Here is a 17,766-nt window from a genome sequence, read left to right on the forward strand (position 1 = left end):
CCAGCAGGGGATCATTTGGAATGGAGACAAGTCAGCAGAGCAGAGACGTCACCAACTAATGCAAGGAGAAGTGGTCCATCCTGGGTCCTGACTTTAAACAGCTAGCGCGTCATTCGTGGAGGCTGATCCGTGGTCACTACGCAGGAGAGGTGGGCAGAGCAGAAAAGAGAGCCAGCACATCAACCGGTCCAATTGGGGGGGTCTATTTAAAGGCTAGAGTATACAAATGAGTTTTAAGATGGGACTTAAATGTTTCTACTGAGGTAGCATCTCTAACTGTTACCGGGAGGGCATTCCAGTGTACTGGAGCCCGAATAGAAAACACTCTAAAGCCTGCAGACTTTTTTTGGGCTCTGAGAATCACTAATAAGCTGAGCTCTTTGATCGCAGATTTCTGGCTGGGACATATGGTACAATACAATCAGCAAGATAGGATGGAGCGAGACCCGTTAGTATTTTATACGTAAGTAGCAAAACCTGAAAGTCGAATCTTAAGTGCAGGTGAGTAATATGTAATATGATCAATCTTGCCACCTTACTGTTATTCTAGGAGAAATGCTATGTGTGCAGGAATTTTCTAGCCTGGCAATGGTTAGTTCTAGCTTAACAGACTCCTCACCCGGACCAACAGACATTGTAATTGCCTGTGAATGTGGAGTGAGTGTCTAAAAAAGCGCTAAGTAAATCTAATCCATTATTTTTATTATATTATTATTATGGAAAACCAACACAGTGTCTGTGCAGTGTCAATACAGCTAATGAGTGCACCATACACTCAATTAACATTATATACCCATCACTAGTATTTAATGTTTTATATTATTAGCGAAGTTATCAAAATCTCACGGTACGATATCATGGTATTAAGGCTGAGGTACAATATTATTGTGGTATATGTCCAAAAAAAAAAGGTTTAAAACTGTTATAGTGTGTAAAATGAAGTGTTTAGGATTAACATACTTACTGTAATTTAGCACGCACAAACAAAAGGCTAAAATGTTCTTATTATATTTAGTAATACAAACATATATTGTTAAGTGCAAAGAAGTGTGCAGAAACGTCCACTGTTTCAAACAAATATTAACTATTTCAATTTTAACATTTTGCGAAGCAGTGTCGTTCACAGTGGACATGTTTTATATCAGTTTGGAAAATGCCGTATCTCAGAAAAGTTAACTAACGATATAACTAATGTAAATGATTGTGAATTATTCATGTAATATTTGTACATATCATATTTGCTGATGTTGTTGTCTTTCTCTGTTATCCCCTTCTTGTCCCCGCAATTTCCCCTCTGTCTTCCTTTTTTTCCTTCTTTCTATCCCTTCCTGTTCCAGTCCAGCTGCGCCAAACATGAATATAAATCCATTTAATAAAGTCAAATACAAATACGGCAACAAGAGAAGTCTAACACACTTATCTTTTGTAAAGTAAATCTGTACAGCCTGTACAGATTTACGGGGACGGCGTGGCGCGGTTGGGAGAGTGGCCGTGCCAGCAACCTGAGGGTTCCTGGGTCGAGCCCCACCTTCTACCAACCTCGTCACGTCCGTTGTGTCCTTGAGCAAGACACTTCACCCTTGCTCCTGATGGGTCGTGGTTAGGGCCTTGCATGGCAGCTCCCGCCATCAGTGTGTGAAGGTGTATGTGAATATGGAAATAGTGTCAAAGCGCTTTGAGTACCTTGAAGGTAGAAAAAGCGCTATACAAGTATAACCCTTTTACCATTTACCATTTACAGCAGAGGTGGGCATCTACATCTACAATATGATTTGCCTGAATGGCTAGACAGGACACAAAGAAAGTAATAATGTAAACACTGATGTTAAGCTTCTCTGGCTTCAAATATCTTTTCTGGGTTTATAAGGTGGCGACTTGTCCAGGGTGTATTTTGCCTTCTGCTCGAGTACTGCTGGATAGGCGACATTGAAAGAGACAAGAGATAGAAAATGGATGATGGATTGAGGATTTATCAAGTAGTTTTCCAGTTTCCTCAAATTTCCCGCGGTGTACATTTCTTGGGGGTGATTTCCCTCTGTGCGGTGCAATGTGACTGGCTGGCTCTGTCGAAAGTGGTGCATTTTGCTTTGCAGAACACAGACTTTCTTTTCGCCAGGGTTGTCTTTGTGTTTGTTAGCATCATGACTAAAACAGTTATGGACAGATTTTGATGACATTTTCAGGAAATGTCCAAAAAAGTACGAACACACTTCACTTCCTGCTAAGCGTGTTCCATGCCCCCCACCTTGCTGGCCCCGCGCTGCGCAGAGGATTCTGGGTGATGTATTGTCTTTTATTGTATTGCCGCTAAAGTGGCAGAAAAAAAACGACAGAAATTGCTGTAAAGACTTTGAAATCCTAATACCGCAGTATCTACAATACCGTTTCACCCTTATTTATGATATATTTTACTATTAGCCACCCAGCACACAATTACACTCGCTCTGAAGTCAAGAAGAGGGCCACAAAATATGGGCCTCAAGGCCCGCAAGTTTGAGGCTATGTCTATACTAAGCTGTATAACCCCTTAAACGAATGATTATTTAGCCTAAGCCCCGTTTCAGCCACACTAAACCAGCGTTTAAGCCCCCCCTCCTCGGACAATTTTTTACACGGGTAAATGCGCCGTGTATTTCTTGAATCTCCGGCTCTTAGCTTTGTATGGAGTCATTGATTGTTTAGAAACTGAGTTCAGAGAGGAAGTGACCTCAGAAAGTCCGCGCCCACACAGGAAGTGACATCTGAAAGATGGAACATCACACATGAATACCTTAAGAGAAGCAAATGCGCGATTGCAGCTATTTTTGGATACTAAACATATCAGACGGCAACATAGACGATTTTGTCAGCTGAACGGCAAGAGAACTTTCGAATGTCCAGGTCAGCTGTGATTCTACTTAGTGAAAACCTTCGTCCATTGTCGAAGTGGAGACAACGGGAGACTACGAAAAACAGCAAATACATTTGGACTGGCAAAGCAGACTATCGGTTATTGTCCGCGATGTATGTCGAGCGATTACTCAACGTCTAGTTTTGTACTCCATAACTATTGTGAAGCCATGAAGTGGTTGTGGCCGTCAAGTACGACCGCCAATTTCAGCCTACAAGCACAGTGTCCTGACCAGATATCTATGATTGTTGTAAAATGTTCTTTATCACATTGTTTACTTTCACACGTCCATTAAAGATATGATTCATGTATGATGGCTCAGGTGTGAGTCACTACAATAGTCTAACAGCTGCTGATGGTGAGGCAAGCAAGGTTTACTGTTAAAAGAAATGTGGCAATAGAATGAAACATAGGGTAAGAATACACTTCCAGGTCAGAGGTGACTATGACGCGCGCATTTTTTTTGCGCATGACTACTAGGTCGCGTTGCGCCGGCGGACAGAGGAGAGAGGGGGTCTTAAACGACCATTGTGTGTGTGTGGACACGGATAAGGTTAGGTGGGATTTAGGCTGGATAACCTTATCCGGCTTAGTGTAGAAGGGGCCTGAGACCACTTGTTCTGAACCTCTACCCTAGTCCCAACCTGTAACCCTACCTTCATTTACATAAATGTTGTTGTAAATTGGTCATCATTGAGTATTATTTTCTGGATATTATTGCATGTAAGTAAATCTGGTGAGTTGACTTCCCGACAACACGATGCTTTTTTACATTAGAGGGTTGCAAAAAAAAAGAACAGAATCTACACCCTAGGCCTGATTGTTAGAACACTTGCTAACCTCTCAGTGAACCCACCATTCTGGGCTCTAAATCTAATAACTACCGCACACACACACACGCTCACACACACACACACACACACACACACACACACACACACACACACACACACACACACACACACACACACACACACACACACACACACACACACACACACACACACACAGACACTCTCACAAATTGAACATCCTGCAAGGAGAGTCAGTGAGCGATAATTAATTCAATTCAAAACAAACAAATACTACAAGTACAGTAAGAACCAAGAGAAAATTATGTTGTGGTCGGTGCAGTGTTTTTTTTCCAGACTGCATCAGAGCTGCAATATCAGCGGAAGATGAAATCTAAAGAGACAGCATGACCCCCACACACACACACACACACACACACACACACACACACACACACACACACACACACACACACACACACACACACACACACACACGCACAGGGTCAGTCCTTCCGCCTCCTGCAGGTTCGGCCTCGTCGTCTTCACCCGCCCCAGCAGGGCCAAATGTCCTGCTGGGGCCAATCACAATTTGCCCTCCCAGAGCTCCATCTAGACTAATCCCAGTCCACAGTATGACTTGTCTCAGATCAAAGGCTATCTTAACACATAAAGTCAATGTGTATCCATACTTTATTTATTTTGATGCCCCTTATTATGCAAATTCTTCTCAGTGATGTTCTAACAGTAAGATGAGTCTCTTGTAAGGTTGTACTGTGTACCGGTACCAATAAAGTACTGCGGTACTAATGAATTAAAAAAGGTACTTTCCTGCCTTTTTAAAATATAGGTACTTTTGTTTTTTTCATGGACATGACGCAAATTGACACATGAACAGAGCACTTAAGAGCAGAAACAGCATGAAAATGAATGGACGTATTTTAGATGAAAACCCAACAATAAATGTGAAGATATAAACACTGAAGCGCCGCCCTGCAAGCGGTGATTTTAAAACCTAGCTAGCTAGCGGTAATGTCCGTCCACAGTGTTTTAGCTACTTTTAAATCACTAACCCTCGCCTCCATGGCGACAAACTGTTTCTTACAAGTATCATCCCTGCAGGACGAGGATCATCTAAACATACTTAACTACACACCATAGGAGGATACAATAGCTAACCGCTAACAGCCGGCTAGTGTTCCTGAATGTAAACAAATAGGTGGATCTATACAAATATCGACTGTAAGAATACCAAGTACAAGAGCTGTATATAGTCGATACTACAATGATTACATTGATGTTTTTTATTATCCCAAAATCTGTTTATCTTTTTTATTGTTTGTACACGCAGGAAATATGTCTGGACACAGAATAACTTTAATTATGACCAATGTATGACCCTGCAACAACTTGGATTTATACCAACATTTGTAGTATCACCCAAAACTAATGTAAAGTATCCAAACAGGAGAATAAGTGGTTATTAAATTTTAATGGAAGTGTATGTAAAACATGCTAAAACAAAAAGTAAGCAGATTTTAACATTAAATGAACAAGAAGATTAATCATCCATCCATCAATTTTCTACCACTTGTCGTTCATGATTATGACAAAATAATTCAAGCGGAAATGACACAATATGTTATTGTATATGCCAGTGTTTTTCAACCTCTACTGAGCCGAGGCACATTTTTTCATTGAAAAAATGCGGAGGCACACCACCAGCAGAAAACATAAAAAATTAAACTCAGCAGCTGATATTGATAGTAATAAGTCGTTCTCACAATTGTTGGATATGAATTCAAACCATAACCAACCATGCATCTCTATAGCTCTTGTCTCAAAGTAGGTGTACTGTCACAAACTGTCACATCACGCCCTGACTTATTTGGAGTTTTTGGGTGTTTTCCTGTGTGTAGTGTTTTAGTTCTTGTCTTGCGCTCCTATTTTGTTGTTGATTGTCATGTCATGTACGGATGTACTTTGTGGACGCCGTCTGCTCCACGCGCTGTAAGTCTTTGCTGTCGTCCAGCATTCTGTTTTTGTTTACTTTGCAGCCAGTTCAGTTTTAGCTTCGTTTTGCATAGCCATCCCTAAGCTTCAATGCCTTTTGTTTATTTTTTGGTTTAAACATTAGATACCATTTTACCTGAACGCTGTTTCCCGCTGTTGTCTGCATATTGTGATCACAACAAACCATGTTCCCAACATCTACAAAGCAATTAGCTACCTGCTGCCACTTACTGATATGGAAGAGTATTACACGGTTACTCTGCCGAGCTCTTGACAGCACAGACACTCAACAACAACACATCATTTGCAGACTATAATTACAAAAAATGTTTTGAACCCAATTAAGTGAAATTATATAATTTCCCACGGCACACCAAACAATATCTCACGGTACACTGGTGTGCCGCGGCACGTGGTTGAAAAACACGTATATGTCAGCAGCCTAATCAGGAGCCTTTGTAACCAGCTGGCTTACTAAAAGACAAGTTCTCTAGTATCTTCACTACATTATGTAATGCCAAAATTGTTCATTGATTGCAATAAAAAATTTATGTTCAATGTATAATCAAATTTTCTGTTGAATTTAAGCTAATAATGTTTTTTGGGGTCCCTTTTATTTTGAAAAGCATCTAAATACATTTCGGTACCGGTACCAAAATATTAGTATTGGGACAATCCTAGTCTCTTCAGCCGTTAAGATGTAAGGAAAATCTTGACACCACTCGTCCATCACGTGACAAAAAAAACTTTGCTACATATCTTTCAATTAAACTATCAGGCAGGTACAGACGTGGAAGCTGTAAGTTTGATCAATTTGTGTCTCTTTAGCACATAGGCTAACCTAGCATGATGTTGCTGTTTAAATGTGAGTGTCATGTTAGCATGTAGCTCTCGCGGATAGCTATGCTAGTGTTGCTAACAACTGTTAAACATGACGTATTGGTACCATATACTAGCTAATCATGACCACTTGTGTGTCCAGTGGAGCTGGACGCCGCTCAGAAGGTGGACGGCGGCGAACCGGGAGGAGCTTTGCCAGCGGGCCAGGTGAAGCTGAAAGACAGGCAGAAGTTCTTTGAGGAGGCCTTCCAGCAGGACATGGAGCAGTACTTGTCCACGGGATACCTCCAGATCGCAGAGAGGCGAGGTGAGCGGCCCGCGACTTTCCCCCCGTGTACTAAAGTGTGAACAGGGGCCGCCGTCTAGCAACTGGAAACGAGCGTGCGATTCCTCTTTTCCCACTCTATAATCCCCTGCTTATTAGAGAAGGATTGCGGCGTGGAATATTTCAGCGCTAAGCGAGCTCATTATGCAAAGACCAGTTTGCAATATTTCAACTCGACACTTCAAACGAGGCGAGGAAGACGAGAACGCCGCCCGCCCCGCTGTAGAGAGTCAGCGCGGCTGGTAATTGACGCCATATTTGCAGAGGGGAAGCACAGCACTTGCACAGAAGATGAAGGACAGTCGATGTCATGAGGTCACACTCCTATTGTCCTTTTAAAGTCAGCCGCAGGCAACACACTCCTTCCCTGCATCAGTGCTCTTTTTGGAGAGGTCATGGTGCACATACACCTACATCTAATACAAAGACATGATTTGATTTGATTTTTATTAAGGATCCCCATTAGCTGGTTGCCTCAACAACCCACTAGTCTTCCTGGGGTCCACAATTCAATACAATTACAAGTAAAAGCATATCATTATAACTACACAATACAGAAAAAAATAAAATAAAAGCATCAATGAGAAAACAAGCAAACAATTTACAGTTACAGAATAATAATTACCATATAAATATAACTACACAATATAAAACCAAACAAATCATCAACGAGCAAACTAATTTAAAAAGTCAGATAAAATATTACTTTCTTTTTAAAAAGCTGTTTACTTTCAATGCCGGTGAGAATTTGAGGCAGGTTATTCCAGAGCGATAAAGATCTATAAATAAAAGATTTCCGCAAAGCATTCTTCCTGGGACGAGGGAGTACAAAATGCCCCTCACTGGACGCCCTGGTATTATGATTATGTATAGTGCTACTGTGAACTATTTGGGCCATGAGAAAAGCAGGAGTTTTACTACCGGTTACTGATTTTAACAATATAAGAGTATTAGCTTATATGCTCTACCTAGTGGTGAGAGAGTGCATTACACCCTTGAAAGTCGCCATATCGACAGCTGTTTGTAATGTTGCTTGGTGAAATATTAGGTGTGCGCTGTTTTCTTTGGTTCTGTGTTACATGTCGTCATGTTTTACACTAATGTTGACGTGTGTGTGTGTGTGTGTGTGTGTGTGTCAGTGCCTTTCATGTTTTTTCAAGTTTTTCTTAGGGGAGGAGGGTGTCAATGATAAATAACACCCCCCATCTCCCCTTTTCTTTTTCTTCTCTCCCTCCCCATGCGGCCTCTCCTCACTTCCTTGAGGTACGGTAGCCAATGGCGTCATCTCTCACACTGCTATGCTGCGGCCAATCATCTTCCGCCTTCTTATTGTGCTCCTCCACCCCCCCCCCCCCCGCCCCCATTCCCGATAATGCTGCAACCCCATACCCCTCTCCCCCTACTCACTCAGTACATGACGCATGCAGCACATGGTCATGCTGACCAGGGGGACGAGCACTTTTGAGGCCACACCCACCTCTGCAAGGGTGCTAAATCCAGGCCTCACTTAAAATAAATGATTAAAATACTACTAAAAATAATGTTACTATTTTTGAAAAGAGTAATATTTGTATTATATGTATAAGCGTTATTATTTGATAATTCTTAATTAGTAATACATGATTTAATAATGTATTTCAAATAGTTACAAGGCAATTTAATTATTTTTACCTTATATTTAATTAACACAACTTTAGCACGTCCCATCATAAACTTGACTAAATCGCTTTTAAACATATTTATATGTTATTATTTATCACCTTTTTTATACAGTAATTATTGACTCATGTATTTTATTTTATTCATATTTTTAGGTACACACTTGCATAGATCCAGTACAGGTATATTTGTTGTAATTTCACGGCAATATAAAATCAAGTGTGAATAGAATACATATAATATAATACATGTTTGAGTTATTTTTAATCATTACAATAGTTTATATACATTAAATTAATAGTATCCAACAATGTTGGAGAAGGATAATAATGCTGGGTTTGTGTACATTTTTATTGTTTGCTGCTCTCTAAAACAATGAATGCTGGAGTAATGTAAAAAAATTAAAATAAAAAAAAAGTACACGACTTGTATGTAAAAGTTCAAGTATTTAAATTGCACTAGCAGTATTGATGTAAGAAATAATACATGACTTGTGTATAAATGTACAAGTATTTACATTGCACTAATACTAATGTAAGAACAACTACTTGACTTGTCTGTAAAAGTACAAATGTGCTAGCAATACTAAAGTAAGAAGTAACTTGTATGTAAAAGTACAAGTTTATACATTGCACTAGCAGTACTAATGTAAGTACATAACTTGATGGTAAAAGCTCAAGTTTTTAAGTTGTACTAGCAGTAGTAATGTAAGAACTAATACATGACTTATATGTAAAAGTACAAGTATATACATTGTACTAGCAGTAGCGATGTAAAAAGTAATACATTACTTGTATGTAAAAGTACACATTTTTTTGTTGTGCTTGTAGTACTAATGTAAGAAATAAAACGTGTTTTGTATGTAAAAGTAATACTTCTACTTTTACAAGTATTTTACAAGTACGAGTGTTTACATTGTGGCAGCAACGATGTAAAAAGTAGTACATTCCTTGTATGTAAAAGTACATGTGTTTATGTTGTGCTAGAAGTACTAATGTAAGAAATAGCACATGACTTGTCTGTAAAAGTACAAGTATTTACATTGCATTAGCAGTACTAATGTAAGAAATAAGACATGACTTGTATGTAAAAGTAAAAGTGTATACGTTGTTCTAGCTTTAGCAATGTAAAAAGTAGTACATGACTTGTATGTAAAAGTACAAGTATTTACATTGCATTAGCAGTACTAATGTAAGAATGAATACTTGACTTGCGTGTAAGAGTACAAGTATTTACATTGCACTTGCAGTAGCAAAGTAAAAGATAGTGTATGACTTATGTAAAAGTACAAAGGTAAACTGTACGTTGTACTAACAGTAGTAATGTAAGAACTATTACATGACTTGTAGGTAAAAGTACAAGTGTATATGTTGTACTAGCAGGAGCAGTGTAAAAAGTAGTACACTACTTGTATGCAAAAGTACAAGTGTATATGTTGTAGTAGCAGTACTAATGTTAAAAGTAGTGCATGACTTTTATGTAAAAGTACAAGTGTATACGTTGTACTAGAGGTAACAATGTAAACAGTTGTACATGACTTGTATGTAAAAGTACAAGTGTATATGTTGTACTAGAGGTAACAATGTAAAAAGTCATACATGACTTGTATGTAAAAGTACAAGTGTATATGTTGTACTTGAGGTAACAATGTAAAAAGTTGTACATGACTTGTTATGTAAGAGTACAAGTATTTACATTGTACTAGCAGTACTAATGTTAAAAGTAGTACATGACTTGTATGTAAAAGTAGAAGTATTTACATTGTACTGGCATTCATTGTGAAGATGACTGATGCTATATCATGGCAACACCCATCCTGCTTCCTGCTCTGCCTGGACTCAGCTCCTTGCTGGCTTTGCTGCCACCTGCTGGACGCTCTTGTGCCAGGCTAACCACCACTTCCTGTCCCTGTGTGCAGAGCCAATAGGAAGCATGTCGTCCATGGAGGTCAACGTGGACATGCTGGAGCAGATGGACCTCATGGACATGTCAGACCACGAGGCCCTGGACGTCTTCCTGCACTCGGGGGGCGAGGACAACAGTGCCGCCTCGCCTGAGGCGGGTAAGAAATGACACACACACACACACACGCACACACACACGCACGCACGCACGCACGCACGCACGCACGCACGCACGCACGCACGCACGCACGCACACACACACACACACACACACACACACACACACACACACACACAGAGAGAACATATGAGAACATATGAGAACATACAGGGTAGACTTAATTGTTTGTACTAAGGTTGTCGAAAGTATCAATACTTTGATAGTAAGTGGATATCTGCTTTTTTCAGTATAGTGAGTCACTGCTAAAGAAGAACGGCTGTTGTCTTAAAGAAAAAAGAATAGCGAGTGTTTCCATATATCTACTTATTCATGGAAGCCTGTCACCAACACGGATTCCGCACTTCCTGTTCGTCCTCACTCATAAACAAATGATAATTGAAGTGTGGCACAAGTGTCAGTGTGTAACTGAGCTTCACAACACCCTCAAAGTACCAGGAGAGTGGAAAAACAAGTAAACTTTATACGTATATGTCTTCATCGTATGGGCAGCTGTTTTCCGGCACCCGGACCTGAGGCCGAGGGTCTATGCAAATCATTGTATCTGTTAAACTGTAGTGGATTGTCCGAAGCTTAAGCAGGCAACAAAGGTAGTTTAGTACAACACATTTATTTACCCATTATCAGAAGTGCAGGTTGAATTGAGTTGTCCGTGCAGACAGACCACATGTACTCCGGAGCACACAAGACACACACAAGCCAAAATCACTCTCGAGTCCCCGTCTTCTGCCATTTCTTATATGTCTCTTGTTTTTATCTCATGCGTCATGATTGTTTTGTTTTGGTTTGTCTGTTCCAAAACAACCTCGTATCTCTTAGTCATATTTGGAAAATCTAAACATTCTGTAGACAGGTTGGCATAACTCCATATTCACCTTTGTCCCACAACTGGTCCATTCAATGGCACAAAATAGAAGAGAAATGAAAATGAGCAGACATTCTTAATAGACAAGAAATATAGGTCAAAAGGTCAGAAATTCTACGACAAAACCATATTCAATTGTATTTACAATACGTAAAGTATGTGAAAACCCCCTTTAAACATCACATAATGCCACAAATCTTGTCAGCCATTTTGATTATTACGCTCCGAATACCTTGGGCTATTTTGGGAGCGTGACATCACTGCAGTAACACTTCTGCACTCTGACCTTGTTATCAGATCAGTCTTACCGGAAATACGCAAACATTGGAAAGATTGAAAATATAGAACATTACACACGGCGCTCAAAAATCAAAATGTTTTAGTATGACTTTGTTAAGCTATGAAGCCGCACTGCTTGATGGATTGTACTGTGCTTCAACATACCAGTATTATTATGGTGTGTGTATAAAGAAAGATATATTATCTGGCGTTTTGTTTCGCAATATTAGGCATATTAGAAATGGCAACAGCGGAGGATAAATGTTCCATAACAAGAAGATAGACAAAAAGAAGCTTATCGACTACAAAGGTGGACGTGCGCAATTTTTCAGGACTTATGCAGATCCAAAATAAAGATCAGCAGGTACTAGAAGGTAAGAAAAGTTGCTTTTGCATAATATTGCGAAACAAAACGCCAGATAATATGTCTTACATTATACACACACCATAATAATACTGGTATGTTGAAGCACAGTACAATCCATCAATCAGTGCGGCTTCATAGCTTACCAAAGTCGTACTAAAACGTTTTGATAGATTTTTGAGCGCCGTGTGTAATGTTCTATATTTTCAATGGAACATATATAATGTTGGTGTTGTTTACTTGTTATATTGCCATCATTTTGCAGTCTACATGTATCTCTTATGTTTGACTGCCATCTACTGGTCACCCATATCATTACCAAATAAAATAGCTCCGAGGTCAGTAAGCAAAACCAGAATTATTCCGTATATTAGCCGCACCAGGTTATAAGGGGCACTGTCGAGTTTTGAGGGGAAAAAAAGGATTTTAAGTGTGCCTTATAGTCCAGAAAATACGGTATAAGATATAATACTAAGCATGTTGATGCCTGGCAAATTGGACAGAGAACGAAAGCTTCCTCAAGGCACTGCAGAGTAGGAATGATGCTCGAAACCGGTTTTCCCGGTTGTTCGATAAGAAAAGAACCGAGTCCTCGGCCTCGAATCCCTTTTTGAGAACCGGTACCCGTTATCGAGACCACTATAGTAAAGAAAAAGAGTTGGTTCTTTATTCGAATCCCTGGGAACGACTCCCGTCCCGACAAGTAATGCCCCGTGTGACATCACAAGAAATGACGTCACGTAGCTCAGTCATTTGTCACGGTGGGGTGCAGCGTGCTGCGGTTAGTTCCCGGGACGCAAAACTGACGGCTCCGGACGAAAGCGTGCAGGTAGGAGATGATTTATTTCTCATAAGTCATACACATTACAACAGACAGGAACGAAACAAAAGGAAAGCGTGCCGTTCGCACGAGAAGCTAAAGCAAAAACGTACTTAGCACAGGAATACTAGAAGCTAAGGTAACTTAGCACAGGAATCATGAGCTCGAAAACCAGAATGCCAACGTAACTGTTGCAAATGCAAACAATGAAGCCACGGCGAGTGACCGGAAAAGGCAGGCTTAAATAGTCTCTGATGAGCAACAGGTGCGCATACAAGGCAGGTGAAAATCATAAGTAACCATGGTGACTAAAACAAACCCCCGAAGTGCACAAAACAACTAAGGAAGTCCAAAACTAACAGAACATAACTAAACAAAACATGATCCGACCACATCATAATACATCACAGTTTCATATCATTTCACTTTACAGGAGTAGGAAGAAGTAAAGCTTATTTAATCCCACCCCTTTCCCACTTCATATAAATATATACATCATTTACTGATCTTTTTATAATAAAATATCTGTGAATTAGTATATACAACAGTTTTGTAATATGTGATTAATTAATTCAGTCATTATTAATATACTGAGATGAAGAATATCTTATTTTCAATAATGTTGAAAGTATTTATCATAATTCTTCTTCTTTGTAAGCACTATTCATTTGAACAACCTCTTAAACTGGATCATATCAGTAAAATGTTTAACTTCATTACTTAGTCCATTCCATCATTTAAATCCATATCATTTTAGCCGTTTGCAATTTTACCAAATCATCAAACTTTTTGATTTTTGACTCAATAAATAAAGTGTTTGTATGTTCTCTATATCCAACATTATGTGTCAGTCTAATTAATTTTTTTTGTAACACGGTTAACGAATGTAGCGCACAATTGTAGTTATTTCTGCACAATAACTCAGATATGGTAATACTATAGTAGCGAGCAGTAGAGAATGTGAAGTGATTTGTTAAACCAAATATTGTGTTTTTTTCCATATACAACAATCTATCTGGACTCGATAAGAGAATCGATAAGGAATCGGTTCGATAAGAGGATTCGATAATAGGCTCGAACTTGATAATTTCTTATCAAACATCATCCGTACTGCAGAGTCCTCGCTAGCCAGGGGCTACAGTGTTTTAGCTACGTTTTGTACAAATATCACCTGCAGGACGAGGAATTGTGTGTAGAATTTTGCGGACAAAAATGCATTTATTCCATGTTGGAATAAGTGTGGAGAAAGTGAAGTGCTGTGAATACTTTCTGGATGCACTGGTTTTTGTTCCAATTTGCAACATGACTCGCCTTTACTTTCAATCCAAACTGTTTTAATTTGAAACATGCTTCACTTCTTTTTACACTTGAGTGCTACTTAGAAGAGTTAGTGACATGTGATGGTGTGACTATAAACTTTCGTGCGTTTCCTGTCGCAGGTCCTGAGGTGGAGTGCAGCACAGAGATCAGCTTGCAGGTTCCCACGCAGGCCGAGCTGCGCCACAAGCTGTGCTCCCTCTCCTCCACCAGCCAGGACACGGAGGCGGGCGAGGGTGACGGGGACGACGAAGAGGAGCCGGCCACGAGCGGCAGGAAGAGACCCCCTGTGGTGGTGACGCCTGACGACGACCAGGTGCACGCCGACGCCTCGCGGAAAGGCGGCGAGCGGAGCAGCAGGAAAGTTTGACTTTTTGTCTTTCTTCTTCTCCTCCTCCTCCTCCTTCTTCTCTAATAACAAACTGCCTTAACGAGCCATCTTGGAATAAGAGCACACTAACGTTCCAACTGGAAGAAATGTCCTCAGGTGAAAAGTAGTGGTGTTAATTGCACACCTGCCCATGTAAGCGAGATTGGCCAGTGCAGCAACACATCCGTCACTCACTTTTCAGGACCAAACTTTCAACACCCTTTCCTCTCTTTTTGTACACAAACGTGTGTGTGTGTGTGTGTGTGTGTGTGTGTGCGTGCGTGCGTGCGTGCGTGCGTGTGTGTGTGTGCGTGTATGTTTTTTCCTCCTCCTGCGATGTCACGTTGCAGCAGCTTTTCAAGCATGTCGACTAATCCCATAAATTGTGCCACACAAAAGAGCGCATTGACTATGTTGAAGTGTGTACTCTACACACTGCATCTACAGTATACATACATGACATGCAGTATACATACATGACATGCAGTATACATACATGACATACAGTGTATATACATGACATGCAGTGTATATACATGACATACAGTATATATACATGACATGCAGTATACATACATGACATGCAGTATACATACATGACATACAGTGTATATACATGACATGCAGTATACATACATGACATACAGTGTATATACATGACATACAGTATATATACATGTCATACAGTACATATACATGACATGCAGTATACATACATGACATGCAGTATACATACATGACATGCAGTATATATACATGTCATACAGTATATATACATGACATGCAGTATACATACATGACATGAAGTATATATATACACACACACAATATATGTGGAGAATGTACGTTACTTTGGATGGGAGAGTGATACTGGTGAGTGTTATTAAATACATTATTGTGATGCGTTCAAGGACACTCCGACTCTTATCATTGCATATCTTTAGTGGTCTTTTGTATACTCATGACGTGCTAGGATGAACATTAGCATCTTTTGAAACAAAAGTCCCATTTAGTCAACATTAGGCAGTCAAACCAAAAGATGTATTTTCTTGCAGGGTCAAGTGACATTATTTCAATTCAATAATATTTTAATGATTACTCAGGTGTGTCATTGATTCAATTTGTAATACATTTTTAACATTATTATTTATGGCACCATTTTCAAATATTTTATTATTTCACAATTTAACTGATTTAACATATTTTTTAACTACTTTTTTCTCGAGCTTAGAATCCATGCGGCTTATTAAAAAACAACAACTGTGCGGCTAATTTATAGAATTTTCTTCACCAACAGCCATGTTTTGTTTTCAACAAATAGTTTTCATATTACATACACTGACAAGACACTAAAAAGGTGTGTTATTGTTTGTGCTATGGCGCCATCTTTTGGATGAGTTCGCTCACTGACGGTGCTGCTGGTTGAAAATGTACTTCCTGTTTCATTCGTCAATGTCCTTTCTGCTCGAAAGGATTCTTAATGAATCACTCCAAGCAACATTTATAAGTTTTACAATACAACTAAAACAATTCATACTTACTAAATCATCCCATTTGTGAATATGCTGACACGTTTATAGGTGTCTGTTAGTATTGTTAACTTACAGTGGCATTCTTTTCATATATTTTCAGTTTGGTAAATTCATCAAGACGTCACTGTGGATGTTTTAAGTCTGTTTAGCTGATTGGAGAGCTAGCTTCCGTAGCTACAGTCAGTGCCGGCCCAAGCCTCCATGGGGCCCTGAGCAAAATTTGATTTTGGGGCCCTCTATTTCTACCAATAATATTGATTGTTGATCATTCACACACCTACTATAAACTCATTGCGGCTCTGGCAGTGTTGTTTACATTATCCTATTGTCAGCCTGGCATGTCTTTACAAATGACATGTCATTTATAAAGACATGGGGGTGGCCCAGTTAAGAACATAAATAATACCAATGAATGAACGAATGATGTCCAGAGTGCCACATATGGTTCCTAATCTTAAAATGTAGAAAACATTCAGCTACAAGAGTGGCCTGGGGTTGAACAGTCCAAGTGATAAAGCTTTGTATTTACAGTAAAAGTGTCATCTTGTCTCATCAGTCTTGTACATATTAGTCTTTAATTACTAGTTTATATTTTTAGGTAATTGTTCATATTTAATGTTTACTTTGTACAAAGAGAGTGCAGTCTACTGAAGTTAAATTCCATGTGTGTTAAACATAACTGGACAATAAAGCTGATTCTGATTCACTTTATTATTTTTGGTAACAAAAATCTGAAACAGCAATGTGCAAAAATAATTCGTAGTGCAAGAAAAACAATAAAGTGCAACAATAAAATCACTTAAATATATATAAAAAGGAACAAATTCAATTGTACAAAAAACAACATAATTAAATTAAATATCAAGCAAATAATTAAATAATATTAATGAACAGAGTTACCAGAAACAGGGTAACATAACCGTTTATAAACAAATATAAAGTTACTGTATGGTGACAGTCTTTTCCTCACCTGATTCATCACTCAGTTGAGCCTGAGGATGTGGACTGGCTCTGGGCTGATTCTGTGCCTCCAAAGTATTTTAACAATGTTCCTGGGGAAGTTTCACATAACTTATGAGTTGATGTAAAAAATAATGTTTATTTTACTCACATAAATTACCGTGCTCTGCTGCAAACAACATATCTCACTAGTAACCTGATGCTAAAAACATATTGCTAGCACCGCGCTAGCTAGCTAACGTCACCTAGCTATAGCTAATTACAGCTACAAATCTCTTTGATAAACTTTTTATTACCAAGTCATGCAAACATTAAAGATTAAAGATACCAATGATTGTCACACACACACTAGATGTGGTGAAATTTGACCCATCTCCTTGGGGAGCAGTGGGCAGCAGCGGCGCCGCGCCCGGGAATCATTTTGGTGACTTAACCCCCAACTCCAACCCGTGTTGCTGAGTGCCAAGCAGGGAGGTTATGGGTCCCATTTTTATAGTCTTTGGTATGACTCGGCTGGGATTTGAACTCCAACCTACCGATCTCAGGGCGGACACTCTAACCACTAGGCCACTGAGCAGATAACATACCTTTATCATGGCATTTTTTCTCCTCTTCCACTTTCTTCTTCTTCCTTTTTTCTGCACTTGAAGGATATATGT

General features: G+C 39.4%; 1 protein-coding gene across 4 annotated transcripts in view; it reads left to right on the plus strand.

The window, feature by feature from the left end:
* dtnbp1b (dystrobrevin binding protein 1b) overlaps nucleotides 1-16,733 on the plus strand; it is a 105,746-nt gene extending 89,013 nt beyond the window's left edge. For 2 of the 4 annotated variants that reach the window (XM_062056610.1, XM_062056606.1), the window contains 3 exons: nucleotides 6,677-6,841; nucleotides 10,437-10,580; nucleotides 14,368-16,733. In XM_062056610.1, coding sequence (XP_061912594.1) covers nucleotides 6,677-6,841; nucleotides 10,437-10,580; nucleotides 14,368-14,615 — 557 coding nt within the window. In that variant the 3' untranslated portion in view covers nucleotides 14,616-16,733. The remainder of the gene's footprint in view (nucleotides 1-6,676; nucleotides 6,842-10,436; nucleotides 10,581-14,367) is intronic. The other 2 variants (XM_062056607.1, XM_062056609.1) reach the window with 2 other exon arrangements.
* The last annotated feature ends 1,033 nt before the right edge of the window (nucleotides 16,734-17,766 follow it).

Source organism: Entelurus aequoreus, linkage group LG08, assembly GCF_033978785.1.
Source record: "Entelurus aequoreus isolate RoL-2023_Sb linkage group LG08, RoL_Eaeq_v1.1, whole genome shotgun sequence".
In the NCBI taxonomy this organism is placed as follows: domain Eukaryota; kingdom Metazoa; phylum Chordata; class Actinopteri; order Syngnathiformes; family Syngnathidae; genus Entelurus; species Entelurus aequoreus.